Source organism: Ixodes scapularis, unplaced genomic scaffold (genome assembly GCF_016920785.2).
Source record: "Ixodes scapularis isolate PalLabHiFi unplaced genomic scaffold, ASM1692078v2 PGA_scaffold11__112_contigs__length_91849675, whole genome shotgun sequence".
NCBI classification, from domain to species: Eukaryota; Metazoa; Arthropoda; class Arachnida; order Ixodida; family Ixodidae; genus Ixodes; species Ixodes scapularis.
Window position 1 is genome coordinate 86,797,043 of NW_024609837.1, and position 15,664 is coordinate 86,812,706.

General features: G+C 45.8%; 1 protein-coding gene across 1 annotated transcript in view; it reads right to left on the minus strand.

The window, feature by feature from the left end:
- Nucleotides 1–792: 792 nt before the first annotated feature.
- The window catches only part of LOC8039860 (snRNA-activating protein complex subunit 3), a 110,126-nt gene continuing 95,254 nt past the window's right edge, over nucleotides 793–15,664 (minus strand). The window contains exons 6-9 of the mRNA XM_040211467.1: nucleotides 13,383–13,465; nucleotides 5,470–5,634; nucleotides 1,861–1,971; nucleotides 793–1,162 (exon numbers count right to left, since the gene is read on the minus strand). Coding sequence (XP_040067401.1) covers nucleotides 1,015–1,162; nucleotides 1,861–1,971; nucleotides 5,470–5,634; nucleotides 13,383–13,465 — 507 coding nt within the window. The 3' untranslated portion in view covers nucleotides 793–1,014. The remainder of the gene's footprint in view (nucleotides 1,163–1,860; nucleotides 1,972–5,469; nucleotides 5,635–13,382; nucleotides 13,466–15,664) is intronic.

A 15,664-nucleotide genomic window follows, 5' to 3' on the forward strand; every position in this document is an offset into this window, starting at 1 on the left:
TTCACAAATTCTCACGTTTTATATCCAAAGAAAGCTGGTAATCCAAATAGGTTTACACAAAGTAAGCCGCAAATCGAAGTAAACTTTTTGAGACACTTTGAGAGAAATAATATTAAATTTTGCCCTTCTGATATCTACAGAAATATCCAGATTTTTTAACAAACTTTCTTGACACATCTTTCTCCACCTTGTGGCAGCACTGCAGTCGGAGACGCACGTTCCAAGCATCGTGCCTGTGCGGTGGGGAGTGCTCACTTGGAACATTAACCTAAGCGGGAAAAAATTAATACTCGCCTTTACTCGTTCAAAGTAAAATGAGAAGCAAAAAAAAAAAAAAAACCCAAAAAACGCTATGTCCCGTTTGTGAACGGTGTTGCGCAATGTTACGATCTGGTTGCACAACGAATTTCATTAGTGAAGCATTCTAAATTTAAGAACAACATACAAGCTCAAGAAAGCCCTGAGAAATCTTAGATCGTGAAGTGCTCACTAGTTTGCTTTTGTTATTCTGATTTCTTTGTGTGGATTTTATTTTACATGTTTCCTTTTGCAAACGGCATGGTTTCAATGATTTTAAGGCGCTGCCAGTCAAGCCCAATGTGGCTTAGGCATTTCAGACTTAACATACGTTTTGTGCATTTGCAGTAAAATTATTATTATTATTATTATTATTATTTAAACTATTTGCACGTCGCGCCTCTGTGCGTGCAAAGAAGGAAAAAGAAGACAAAAAAAACTTGGAGGGTGTTGTGGGAGGAGTAGCTTGCATTTCGCAACGTTCCTGTTGAGCAGCGTAGGAAGGCTTGAAAGATACATCTGACGGTGTGTATTTTTATTGACTTACGAACCACCAACGCCTTTCGAATCGGGCAGAAGCTTGCGCCACCTAGCTAGCAGAACCCGCATGGCTCGGTGGATTCGTACGGCACCGATTACGAGGTACCACACGCGTATACTGGAACCGCTCGGCTCTCGCTTGACGAGCATAGGCTTGGGCTGCAGTTGGACGGGAGCTCAGAGCACGGCGTTCCAGTCGAGGAAGGGTTCGGCCCGGAAGTGTCCGATCTTCTTATTGTCGGCCGTGTAGTTATACGAGTGGAAGCAGACGTCGCAGAAGAAGAAGGGGTCGTCCGTTACCCGCTCGTTCCCGTAAGTCACCCACCTGCAGAGGAACGCCGAGAGGTTCAGAGGAATCTTGCTGAATCCACCTATTGGCAGTATTTGTAACACGCGCATTACTCTTCTCTTACACGCAATACACATCGTACAAAAAAAGAATAGAGAAAAGTTGGTTAACCCGGCAGCGTTCACCTCTCAACTCAGTCCGAACAAGCGGCCATGTGAACTGGAGCTGAACAACGGCCGGACTACACGGGAAGAGAGCCTGGCTTTTTACTCTAGGCCGGCAGGGTTGAACTGAAAAGGCGCTCTTGTACCCTTGTGCAGGTAGACCCTCAATTATCACTCAACACTTTCTATCTGATGTCCACCGTGGACCGTGGTCAACCTCGAAGAAATTATTTCCTTACTTCAAAAGTTCATAAAAAAAATTAAAAAAAGTATTGTCAGTTGGTGAAACATCTGATCCGGTTCGTTTATAATACCAACTACCAAAGCCCGTTCTTCTCCGTTAACTTCCTTGCAATAGTCCTGGCTCCGGTGTTCCATAGACTCAGCAGTATCTTCGGTCGATTTACCTGCAACGGTGCAGAAAACTGTAGGACTGCACTTCTGGTATGTGTATTCAGATACGACTGGAAGTACACAGCCTTGCACTTTTCTGCACCGGTGCAGGAGGTGCAGGGAAATCGAATATACTCTTACAGCTTAAGCACCAACTCTCAGCCCGTTGTGCCTTACTTGGCGATGGTGGTGTGGCAAAGCATGCAGAGCACCCTCTTGCCAAAGGGAAAGCTCTTGAGCCGCAGCGGGTAGTCGTGTGGGTTCTGGCTGTCGTCCGGGTGGAGCATCCTGCGTACGAAGCGGGCATCGGGAGTTTCCTCCGGAAGCATCGGTGGTAGGGCTTTTTATTTGGAAGAAAATGGCCAGCAACTCTTGCCACTTTAGGAGAGAGAACGCTGGAATTGCAGCGTTTCGCAACGAGGGTGACTGTAGCGCGCGGCGAAGCCAAGATGGTCGCGTCTGCCACTTACAGTGGCGCGGCTCTTGTTTAGTTCAGCGTGTCTGACTGTCTGCCACTTGGGGCTGGGATCTGCGAACGATGACGTCGTCCAGAGGACTTCTAAGTTGCTTAGCAGTTTTTTCTTTCTTTTTTTGGAAATGCCAATGCTTATGACCCTGACGAAAATATGCCGAGTCACTGGGCTGTGCACGGCGTCTGATATTTCGCAGAATACACCGCGTGCTCGGGAAGTCTGCCATAGCAGAGTGAGCAGGATGGAAGCAACCTGAAGACGATTATTGGCAAGGACAATAGGCATGTAGCCCTCAAGTTTGGACCAACGCCCCTCACGAGCAAAATCGATTATTTTTTATGTCGCATTCTTATCCGAACCTTCACGTTGCTTTAAGGCGTAATGAAAGAAAACACGAACAAAACAGTTGAAAGGAATTCATTTTTTGGCGTTTCGATAAAACGCTAAAACCACAAACTGTACTTTTTTTTTTCTACGTCAAACATTACTACACCATAGTGTTATTACAATAAACGCTGGAGGTTCAGATGGCGCTAGTGTGTTGTTGCATTTTAAAGTAGACAGCAACCAGTTTAGATTTGACTTCCGGTAGTGCATTCCTATGGGAAAACGCAAATGCGTTTTCTCTTCGCGCTCGATTATAACAGCAAATTTCGCTTGGTATTGTGACAGAATAAAAAGTTTGGAACGTTTTACAATCGCATGTACAAAAATATGTGTCAGTTAGGGCATTTTTCTTTAGAATTCATGGCGTCGAACACTGCGCTAAGATAGCCCGATGCAGATGTATAGTATGTGTTGACGTTACAGACTGCTATTATAGGGCACGTATTTACGAATGTAGTCAATGCTATGAATTACACAGAGTGTATCAGCTTGACAAACACTAAAATGATGCTAATGTATGAATGACGCTAATATATGCCAAATGAAACAATCAAGACAGACGACAAGAACGAAGCATGGAGTTATGGTTCGAAGAACATTTACTGGATTAGTAACAAAATGTGCTTGAATAATCAGAAATAATTACAGCTTGAATAAACCCTGCTCACTTTTTAGTTGCTCTTTTTGCTTGAATTTATAACTTGTATTGAAATATCATGCTGTACAACATAGAGCTGGCCTCAATTTTTGCTAACATGAACATCGCTCAGTAATAAAAAAAAACATTAACTAATAAATTACAATGTGAATAAAGCTATATAGTACCCGTTACGAGTAAAGAAACTACGCTGATTTCTATTATTCCCTGGCGAAGAGAAAAATATCACGTACGTTTTCCCATAGGAAAAAAACGGGAAGACTGGAAAAGTAGACTGGTTGCTGTGTGCTTCAATTTGCCACCGCAAGTACCGTAGACACTAGCGCCAGCTCAGCCTCTAGCGTTTATTGCAACAACTTTATGTACTGGACTCATCGAAAGCGTTAAAACACGAAACGCAGGCATCTCGCGTTTGACTCTCGCATTCGAACGTGTTTGACAGGTAGTATTAATTAGTCTGGAGCATTCTCGTTGGAATAGACCTTTGGCAGAATGGTTCTCTCACCAAGGAGCAGGATGTGCTTTTAGTTCCGTGCGAGGAATACGATTTTAGTGCCGCGCGAGGCAGGTGCTGGATTTTTCTTCGATAGCTCATCTCGTGCAACAGTTTATACATTTTATGTACAAACAGTTAGCAGTTGTGTTGTGTGTACGTTTATGCAACCGGAAGTCAGTCAGCCCCAACGGACGTCTGGTGTCTCAGCTGTAAGTGAGAAGTTTAGCCGGTGCAGTAGAACCCTAGCATGGGGGTTTTGGTGATACAGGGTCACACGCCGGTACGATGCTCATGAGTTGTATTCATGCATGAGATACGATGCGCATGAGGTGTGTAAGTTTCGTGCTTGGTGACAAGCGTATGTTTCGGTCAAGGATGCGAGAACAGAAGCAGTGGCCGTTATTCCAATAACACGCCATCTTTTATTGTCTGCACCGACGATGATGATGATACTGGTTTACGAAACTAGCATATTGCAGCAAGATAAATGTCGCGGAAAAAATTTACGTCACAACCTGCTGCAAAAATGCCAAATGAGTCACGCGCAGAGCGCTAAACGAATATGAGAAGTTCCTGTACCCTGCTCGTAATTGACTCAGCTAAGATTTATTTAATTAGTGAAAATAAGCATTGGGTTCCAATTACAAACCCGCTGAGCGTCATCGAAAACCACTTAATCATTAGACATTTTCAGAGAAACTTTGAGCGCCCGGGAAGCGCTCAAGTTACAACTCGTGCAACAGGCCCAAGGCTAGCGGTGAGACTGGTCTAGGACGAACAATTGACACCACCAATTGACACCACCAGCTTTAAAAATAGTATAAAGCGGTACCTTCTTTCATGTCACGTTGGGCAAATAACTTTAGATTGTATCTTCATTGCGTATGAGTTGTGCTGCCCGGTTCACTTATTTCTAAAGTGTTAACAAGTGCACTAACGATTGTGTAAGGTCTGTACAAAATATTCTGTGTTGATTGTTATTGATGGGCTATTGTATCTTCGTGTACCTCTTTAATGTTTGTTTTTGTCTTCGCCTGCTGAGCAGTGTAAACGGGTGAACATCAGGCTGAATCAATCTGCCTTTCGTCCTGTTAACCTAGTCCTAGCATCTAAATAGAACCAATTTAATTCAATTCGAAGCAGAGATTTAAATAGAACCAATTCGATTCGAAGCAGAGATAGTAAGAGACAGAAAAACAGCACGGGTGCGGTATCGCACCGATAGCCTTACTCCTGCTGCACGACTGGCAACTTTAGCGCTCCACCGTGCTTTCTATACGTGCTCCAAGTCTTTCGAAAATTGACCGAGTGTTTTCGATGACGATCAGGCAGTTTCTAATTGGAACCATGTGTTTATTTTCACCCATTAAAAAGTTAATCAAAATATTCTAGTTAATTAGCCGACTCATCATTACGATTAGTCTCTTATATTATGTCTCCCCGGAACTCACCTGCACAAACAGCGTTAGTGTAGCTTTCACGTCGTTCAAAAGATATGCAAATCCTAAGTAAAAACCACCTGTCTGCATACACCAACTCAACTCTCTGATATCGCACCACTGCGGTGGCGCTGCTATTGCTACTGCGCATGCGCAGAAGGTTCCTGTCTTTCGAAGAGTCGCAAACAAGGCTAAGTGCTCCTTTTTTTTAGAGTTGGCCGTCTGTCCGCGTGGGCTGAGTATAGTTTTGCGACTGCTAGCTTTGTTTGCGGGCGCTTTCCTAATTTGGCTAAAGTTTTCTTCGACCTCCCCGAGCCACTCCGAGGGATTCACCTGAGGTCGGAGAAGACGAGCAGGTGCTCGCAGTGTCCCTGGTGCAGGTACACGTAGGGGTAGCCCAGGCGCAGCTCGAGGTCCACGAAGCGCGTCGTGTCCATGCGCCGCGCCTCGAACGGACCCACCTCGCGACGGCTGTTCTGGGCCCAGTCCCGGATCACCCTGCGGGGAACAGTTTAAGCGACTTGTTTTTTTAACTACCTAGACAGTGTTTGCTTGAATCCCCAGACCTTGAACCTTTCCGCTATGCTGTTTAGGAGGAGGGTTTAGTAAATCGTTCCGATGAGTCCGATAACCATACCGGATACTCCGTCGCCGCCTTTGTGCATGTATCGTATAGTATCGTTATCGGAGGTATCGGAACGATCTACTAAAACTCTCTAGTATCGCGAAATTTAGCATAGTTATTGTGAAATCGGCCGATGGAAATGATGCCGAAACTAACTTTCAAATGTTCACGCGCTTTTCAGTGCCGTGACGTCAGTGTGGGCGGGCTTGCAGGTCGAGCAGGAAGTCTAAAGAACGGAGTATGCCGAGCGTTTGTTTCGTGCAGCTGCGCGGGTGCTGGAACGAGCTTCCAACGGATTCATTTTACGTCATGAAACTGCTCGTAATCAGGTGGGAACAAACACTACGACCCAAGGTATGAAAACCCTGCCTGCCGCTGCCATCACTTCTTCCTTCTAGCCAGTAAAGTTTGAAAAGCGCGGCGAGGACCAAAATTCTAAATTCAGTAACTTCGAAAAAAAAAACCTTTTGGCCTAGTATTTGGGGTGCTATTTCAGCGATGTTTTTTTGGTGTGTTTAGCAAATTTTCAGGCAAATTAAGGACCATGACGAAAACGCCGAAGTATCCCTTTATGAAGGCTGGCTCACACAGCTGCATTTGATTGTGATCTAGAGTATAACTAAATAGACGATCCACGTGCATCGCCTTCGTTTTCCTTCCGCCGCGAACTCGTCATTGGCGGAGAAGGGCTCACATGCGCCAAATTTGACTTTCGCGCTTGTGGGGAAGCCGCCTTGAGGAGCGCCCGGTTTGGGGTGAAGCATACGTGCACGTTCGCGTTGCGCTCGCCAAATGTAGATCTTGCACCGAAGTATGACGAGCAGAAAGATTTTTGAACATTCGGGAATTTTATGTGCCACTTAGATATCTCTATATGCGTTACTTATATAACGCGAGTGCAGTTACAAAGTGGCCGTGAGCAAGCAGACGACACGATGACCATGACGACCAAGCGTCCTCGCGCGCGCTCTCTTCCGAAGGATTTACGACAGCGCATGTACGTTGAACCACGCCTCATGTCGCACCCGTTGCGTACCCTGAAAGGGCGACTTTCACTTCTCCCGCAATATTTGAAGTAAAAAAAAAAAAAATTGAAACCACTGTGATATTTGCTCCGCGAGAGGAGCGTATGTTCAGGTTCTCTAATGCGATTGACTGCGCTAGTCGACCTCTTGTGACGGCTAGTAGTAGCAAAATACGTTTATTAAAACAAAAAAGAAAAAAGAAATAGATATTTTGATTAGAATTATATCTTATCTAGTGAGGTTGGGGATGTTGGGCGGGGTGCTGGCATGAGATTATATCTGTTGTGTCAGGTTCAATGACTCGACGTAGTCAAGGTGTGACTCCATGATCAGCTTTCTTTGTTGCAGTTCCTCCTTGGAGGTCATCGAGCCTTCGTACCTTATTGGCGAGGAGATTAAGCTACACAGGAACTCATCTCTGTTACCTCACGTGGTGGCGCGTCGGGCGCACTCCCGGTCTGGGGCTGTGGACAGAAGTCCCCATGTGAGACGTGCATTCCTGCGTTGTTTTGAAAGGAACCTGACCAAAACCTGCCTTCTCGTCAAAACGCCGCGACTGGGGCTCTACCAAAAGAGTCGAGAAAGGTTTGAAGATCAGTTTTCATATGCTCGGTTTGTCCGAGAACGTGGATAGGTGCCGTGAAAATTGAAAACCAGACGCCATCGGACCACGATTGCCTGGGCGGGAAGCACTTTGGGTCGAATTCGCGGATACTAGTCGTCATCAGATTTATTTGTTTCGTTCCAACACGAATGCAGGAAAACCGTCAAGTTGAACGGACCACCTGCGGACTACGTTCAGTGCGCTTTCAAAACGGCCGCCTGATCGTTCTAACTGTCGTCTGCTCTTTCAAACGTTTCTGCTTGACGTCTGCTCTCTTAGACGACGCCGGCCCGTAGACCAAATGTAGACCCGGTATTTGCGATAAGAAGTAAGTGCAGACCTCAAAAGACCTAAATTTGAAGGTTGGTAAGCAGTTGGTAAGCAGGCTCGATGTAAGCGGTAGATACAAGGAGATGTTGATCATTGTTATCAGTGACCATCACCGACTTGTTATCCCTAATTCACTTGGTCCGATTCTGCTTGCGATTTTCAGTATCGACGTCGATCATCTCAGCTACGGTTCAGGCTTTCGCAGCCCGAGCGGCGTCGGGACTGAAAATTGCGAGCGAAATCGCAGCATGCGAATCAGGCTTTAGCGTACATACTGCGGCGTCCACGCGGAATGAATCGCCACATGTCACATTATTCACGCGAAGTTTTGCGGTGTAACGAGCCTCGGTAATTTGCTGCCGCCGCTCAAGATAGTCAGACATCGCCAGGAGGACGTAGAATCAACAATTCGAACGCGAAAAAGGGCAGGGGGACTCACACCGACGCCGACAGCATTGCATGGGTACTCAACAGTAACTCAGCTTGTTACGACAGTACGCGAATTCGCCTCCACGTTGGACAAATCTGGACAGACGGATGTTTTATTCCTCGACTTCAGAAAGACTTGACAAAGTACCTCATGAAAAACTACTCCTGAAATTGCAAACTATTGGCCTTGATTCAGCCATATTAAAATTGATTGGCTCTTATCTGCGTGGCCGTAAACAGTATGTAGAGGTTGGAGCCGGCTGTTCAGAGATGCATGATGTGACTTTCGGAATACCCCAAGGAAGTGTCCTGGGGCCATTACTGTTTTGGGGGCGATGCTCCTTAGGGTAGCCTTGTCCGTCCGTCGTCCTTGCTCACATCGATCTTGCTGATGCTCATGCTCGTGAGCTCACGTGCTCGTGTAAGGCAAAAACGAAAATGATGAGAAAAAAAAAATGTTTGCGCAGTTGGCAGGGTTCGAACCTGTGCGGGGAGACCCCAATGGATTTCTAGTCCATCGCCTTAACCACTCGGCCACGACTCCGGGACGAGTAAGGGGCTCTGAGATGGGGTAGTAACTCAAGAGCTGGGGTTTCTATCACGGATGAAACGTTGCATGTAGCCGCTCAACGTCTATACAGGAGAGGGCGCTGCGGCCAAATGCGTATATAATCGCTTTAAACTTTGCATGCATTGGCTCAACGTTTATAGACGAGAGGGCGCTGCGGTCAAATGCGTATATAACCACGTTCCATACCACACATTCTCTTTCTGACATGGATGAAAACGAACGAAAGGCTCGGCATGCTGCGGCTCAGGGACTACGCAGACAAGCACCACCAGAGCTTCGCCCCAATCAGCATCAATCACCACGTGGAGATGCGGTTGTTTTTTATATATATTAATGATTTTGTTTCTATTGTTGCCCCAGGTGTGAGCATCCGTTTATTCGCGGATGACTGTGCGTTGTTTAAAGAAGTAAAGTGTCCGAGTGATCAAGTTGCCACTGAATTTGAGTTTAAATTCTATACAGGATTGGTGCGACCAATGGAAGATGAGCCTGAATATTAAGAAAACTGTTTTTTCTTAGAGTCACGAACAAAAAAAAAAAAACGTTTCCTTTCAGTACAAAATAAGGAACTATAACGTTTTTGAGGTAGATAATTATAAGTATCTTGGACTGACATTTGACAAACATTTGAGCTGGTCTAAACATATAGACAACATAATATCTGCTGCTTTTAGGAAGGTTGGATTGATTAAGCACAAACTACAGAATACACTCTCTAATGTAAAATTATTTAGCGTACAACTCACTCGTAAGACCTAAGCTTGAATACGCCAGCATTGTATGGGACCCCTTTACCAAAGAAGATATAAATAAGCTAGAACGAGTTCAAAGGCGGGCAGTCAGCTTTATCACGGCCGGACTGGAAGCGCGCGCTCTCTTTCTCTTCTTACGGCCTTTGCAATCGCCCGGGAGTCAATGGCATTTTTTTCTCCGCATGTAGTTCACTCGCTTGCCGCCAGGGCCGCAACCACCTCACCCCCACTTCACCCCACTGGGAGAGTCCCTTCCACCTGCTTTGCGCTGGTGTTCAAGCTTCCTAGGTTGTTGTTTTGGCAGTGGTTTACTTTGCAACAAGTTCCTCAGAACACTTCGGATTAATCATGCAAAGACGGTCACGAACAGAAACGAAAAATCAGCTGGATATGTGCACAAGCCCTCGAGGAAGCACTTTAGTCTGTATATGCACTGTGCGAAAATTGTACAGGCTACTACACCCTCGTCTAGAGCAGCTGCAGCCTATGAAATGATGATGCAGACCACGCCAATAGATAGACTGGCCGGCATACATTTCACGAGAGTGTACGAATTATTTATCATTTAAAGTTCCTCCTCGTACAAGGGGTCCGTCTCTTCCTGTTCTTGAGTTGCAGCAGAAGTCCTGGAGGTAAAGACGAGTATAGTTTTTCCGCAATTGCATTTGCTGTCTCTACTTACTACTTTTTACTCCCGAATCTCTCGGGGATGTGCGTCAAATATTCACCGTTTTGGGCTCATCAGAAGCGCGTTAGATAGTGGCTGAGGGCCTAAGCGTAAGGATCAGGTGTCAAAGACTATAAAAATCTCGGCCGCAAGTTGCGACAGCGCTGAGATACACTGTCGGACGCGCTCTGTGCAAATGGCAGAGGGTAGCCCAGGGGCGGCTTTGCCAGGGGGTGAGGTGACAGCGCCCCCCGCGAATTGCGGCGGGAGGTGGCGATTGCCCCAATTGCAAAGGCCGTAAAGGTCCATACGCACATTCGCGTTTGAACGCGTTTGAGTGCGTTGCGGAGTCCTTGCGGCCCGGCGCGGTCGCTTGCGGAGCGACGCGCGCCCTCCCGCAACGCTCGGTAGTGCGACGCAAGCAAGTAGAGACTCGCTCAACTTTCCGAAGCGTTGCGGTGCGTTCGGGTGCGTTCGACCAATCAGAAGCCGAAAGAGGAGAGGCGGTGACGTGTTCACTCGCCCCACCCGGCCGACTCGGCGAGACGTATCCGGTTCGCCGGTCGCAGTGCTTGCTTTTTCGTTTTGGGTAATTGGTGGGGACTGTATTTTCCAAGGCTGCGATGGTTCAAGTTAACAAAACGTCGGGGAAGCCGGCGAGATTATCCCAAGATCGAATACTTCGACGCTGTCACCGTGCGCCGCCATGTTGCCTTGGATTTCGCTTACTATTGGTGAGCCACTAGCGACGATAGCGCGTTCTTACTGGCTCTTGACTGCGGTTGACTGCGTGTCAACGCAACTGTGCGTACAAGTTTGGCGCAAGCGGTCTTCGCAACGCAACGCGTCCGCTTGCCGCTACGGAAGGCACCGCGCTCAAACGCGAATGTGCGCACGGGCCTTGAGAAGAGAAAGAGATCGCGCGCCTCCAGTCCGGCCGTGGCTTCATTTACGATAAATTAAAACGATCCGACTCTCCCTCCTCACTAATGCAAATAAACCAAATTGATTTGTTTCAGGAAAGAAGAAAAAAGCGACACCTTGTAAACCCTGAGATGGGGAACGATAAAAAAACGGACGAACACAACAAAATCTCTAACGCAGCTGCGTTATTTATATGCGTTATTTATATAACGCAAGTGCAGTTACAAAGCTGCGTTTGAGATTTTGTTGTGTTCGACCGTTTTTTATCGTTCCCCATCTCAGGGTTTACAAGGTGTCGATTAATTACCAGCTCGCCTGCACTCTATCACTGCTTACAAATAAGAAAAAAAGGTTAGGCTGAAGATCTTGTATCTTCTTGCAAATGGTGAGCTTTCTATTAATGGGCACTCATACTACAACCCGTTACAACGAGACAGACCAGACATTATCAGCCACATTTACTGGCATCTTACTTTGATGGCACCAATTTTTTTAAATTTTCTTTTTTCCCCAGGACAATTAGTTACTGGAATTCTCTTCCCACTCAGTTATCCGTTTCTTCCCAGTTCATGACTTCATAAGTCTTCACTGCTACATTTCCTTCCGCTGGTGGTGGCTTTTTGTGCTCTGTATAAAAAATCTTTATTTGTACTTCCTGTCGAAGGTATTGCTTGCATATTGTCATGCACGGTGTGTGATGAACTCTTTCTTATTCACTCCTGCTTGGACCATCTTGGTCTGCAGTATGTTATAAATAAATAATAATAAAAAAATTCAATGGTTTGTTTATGGGCGCCGGCGAGCTTCTTGCCCACACTCCATCGCGCATGCGCGGCGCCGGTGGCTTCCGCTAGGGGCGCTCCGGTTTGTTTGTAAACATGAGTTGGTGTATAGGGGGCGCTCAGACCCGTTTGTTGTCCTTACACCATGGTGTTTACCCAACACAAGGCCTGTGCACTGCCCAAAGGCCTTGTGGGCATGGGCATATGTCATCTTCAATAGTATAACGTAAAAATACTGACAAAAATCGAAGTGACGTTAAAGGGCGGATTTCTCCCGAAAGCAGTCGTCAGAGAATGCCAGCTTGACCCACTTTGACCTTTGTACTCAGCTGGGCATCGTGCACGCTGCATTGTTCATGCAGGCCGGAGTGGTAACAAAAGAGTCTTCCTCCCCCTCACCGGAGAACACGAACTCCAGCCGAACGCTGACGCCGCGTTCGGTTAAGTCAACCCAGCGCTGAGTCATTGTATGTGTTGTCCCCATGCGTGTGGTCTGGGTTAACCGCTTGGGGCGCCACGGTGTGATCTCCTCCCCATGTCGTAAATCGTAACGACGAGATAACACACTGGGGCCATCTAACGGGTTGGCCTGGAACGCTTCAGATCTGCGTGTAGTTTACGCACCATTCAATCACCATGAGTTTTGACATAATTCTTACAATGTTATAAGAGCCTCGTAATTTATCATAGATAGCGCGTAAAATTAATCTCGCAGTTGAAGACCATACTGTTTAGTAATACGCAAATCGCAAGGGTTCCAGTGATAGGTCATATATGGCGGCAGCGTGCCAGTGTGTTCTAGCGCAATCGATCACAGTCAAACGCAAATGTATGAAACATGATTACATTAACGCACAGCGAGAAAAAAGCGATCGCCGGTCTATAATAAAGCGCAATACGTCACAACCTTGTAAGTTAGTAAGTTTCTAAGTTATAATGGTATTCGCGATAAACTTTTTCACGATATTTTTGAAGTCTAAAAATTTGCTGAGACTATACGAGGTTTTTTTACCGACGTCATTTAGTCCACCATTTTGTTGTTAGGAGCACTCTGGCGCGTGCAGAAGGCAAGTGCTACGAAGATTCAGATCACACCCTCAGACTGGTAGTGCACGAAAGCTCATAAGTTTCATCACGCTGGCATCTAACAACAAAATGGCGGATTGACGTCATGTGAAAACACCCTTTAGGTCATTGCAAAAATTACTTCGCTTACAGTACTTGCGTTGATTATTTGTTTTGAGATTTCTTTGGGGGCTTTCAGCGTCACTGCCAAGCACGCGCGCTCGTGCAGTGTTCAGGGCCACACGCTCGAAAACGAAGTATGAAGGGTGGTATTATTTTTTTTACTGAACCGGCCATTTTCTTATGTGTTTATATTTATACGATCGCCACTTTCAGGCTGCTATATTCACTTTCTCTAAGACGGTTAACCTCATCGTCTCTCTTCATTATTGCTGTTTTGTTTTGGCGGATCGGTCTCTTCTTTTTATGGCAGTTCAGCGTGCCCGATGGACAATTCGCAAAGGTGACTCACTGGCTGTAGTCCTTGCAAGATGAGCTTGACATGTCGTTGTAGAAAGTATTACCGATGAAAAAGAATCCAGACTTGTACAAATCCTGGAAGAAAAAAAAAAGATAAAATAAAGACCACAGTCAGAGGCGTTGGATGTGTTCGGAGCATAGGGGTCCACGGGAGGGGAAGGGAAATTTCCCTCCCGTTCCCTCGGATCGTGTACTGGAATCAAAAATGTCTTGGGGTTGGGGTTGGTTGGTGCCAATCAGTTCGTAGAACGACGTTTCATCGACATATTGTTTCGTCGACGCTGCAACATTTTGTCGACAGTTCCCGTGTTCCTTTGATCGACACACCTTCCGACGTGTCGTCGGAAACGTCTTTCCGCCCACATCGTCTCCGTCGTCGGCATCCGGATGGTAGCCTAGCTGGCCGAACCCTTAGCGGTTCCCATTCAACCTGCAGCTGAAAGCTCGGACTTGAGATTCCATTCAATTTTTCATCCCGAGAGGAGCGGAGAGAAGCGGGGGTGACCGCGCGTTGGGAAGCTTGGGATCAAGTCTCGTTAACTTGTTTTCCCCCAATCGTAGCCGCCGTCTGGGTGAGTTCGCTTTAGTCCCGGCACTTCCAGGGAACAAGGTCAAGCCAGTAATCCATGCAACTTAATCAACTTAACAACGAAAAAAAAACAGAGCACTGTTGACAAAACGTCGCAAGAGCTTGTGTATACGTTACAGTTTCGACAAAACGGGTGTCGACGAAACGTGTACGTGTCTATATGAAACGTCTGTTTATTCGTAAAAGTTGTTCATACACCCCCTCCCCCCAACCCCCTCTGTTTCGGCGCCGCTGGCACAAACTACAGCAAACCAGGTTGCAGGTCCAGGTCTGGGTGGTCTGTGAACGTCCTGTGGTACAGCCAGAGTGTCGAACCGAAATTTTTATCGGTTCGGTTCGGGTTCGGGTTCACGGCTTTCGGTTCGGTTCCGGTTCAGTTCCGGGGAGGAAAAATATCGGTTCAAACCGGTTCGAACCGGTTCGAACCGGTTTGAACCGCTAAATTGAGAATATATTTTTCGCGTTGTTCTTGCAATATACACTATTTGCGCCGGGAAACGATAAGCTATATAGTTTCTTCGATCGTCTGTCCAATTTACTTTTGTTTTAGGTACCAAAATATGAAATTCAGTTATTTAATTTTGACGCAAGAGTGGAATAAAATCTACATTAACGTACATAACGTCGTGTTCATACGACTCAACATCCCTTTGTTTACCAGTAACATATATTTTACCTGAATCAAAATGTTTAAGTACAAGTGTAAAAAGTTGAGCTGGTTGGTACACAAATGTAGATACATCATCTTCAAATTTAGAACTATACTGTATTTTATTGTGCTTTCTTCGTGTTTAAGTAAAATTCTAAAGTTCAAGCTGATCTATTTACACGGTATAAAATGGTGTCGCAAAGTGTGGTAGGTCGCCTAAAATACCCGTGGTTGGTACAAATTTGTGTCGCAGTGTTAAAAAGGAAATCGCGATTCTGTCCTTGAACTACGGAACTAATTACATCCCATAAAATTATGAAATGAGCACCTCGGTGCTCATGCTACTTATGAAATAAGGTTTACAAAATACACTCCACAATATATATTTATATGTTGACGACACAACTGAGCTAAAAGCAATGAAATTTTCAGAATGTTACAAAAGTTTTAGGATAATTCCTTTCAGTCTATTTCTTTTATAGAAACACCGTGCGGCAATCCAAATGCTTGTTGTTCTAACCAAACATTATTTACACTCAGCACCGCATGCGTGCCACTAATCATGCAGCAAGAAGTAATCGCAATTATTCACTCTATACTCACCTTCACACTCAGATCGAATCTGGCCCAAAATAGCGCTTGCCCAAGTGAATATTTTCTTCTGCAGAACAAACTGGCATAGCCTGGCAGTTGAGGTTTGTTCTTGACAACATGCCGGTCAATTTAATTTGCAAATGAGCATCACCTTTGCTAACTGATGATTTTAACTCGACAGCGTTAAGGAGCTCATGTCGCAAAAAAGCTGACGTCGGTGGCGTGACTGGAAAATCCTGATGGGTCGATAGGTTCATGGGGTGAGAGCTGCATACCCTCGCGCAAGAATTTCAAGTTTCCCACAATGCTCATGTGAAACGTGACATCACGCGTAGAATGAGAGTGATTAAAACATGACATGTAATGCGAATTAAAGGTCGCCGTATGTCTCAAATAATTTCACTTTTGAAAGTAATTATTTCACCTTAACGAAAAAAAATTA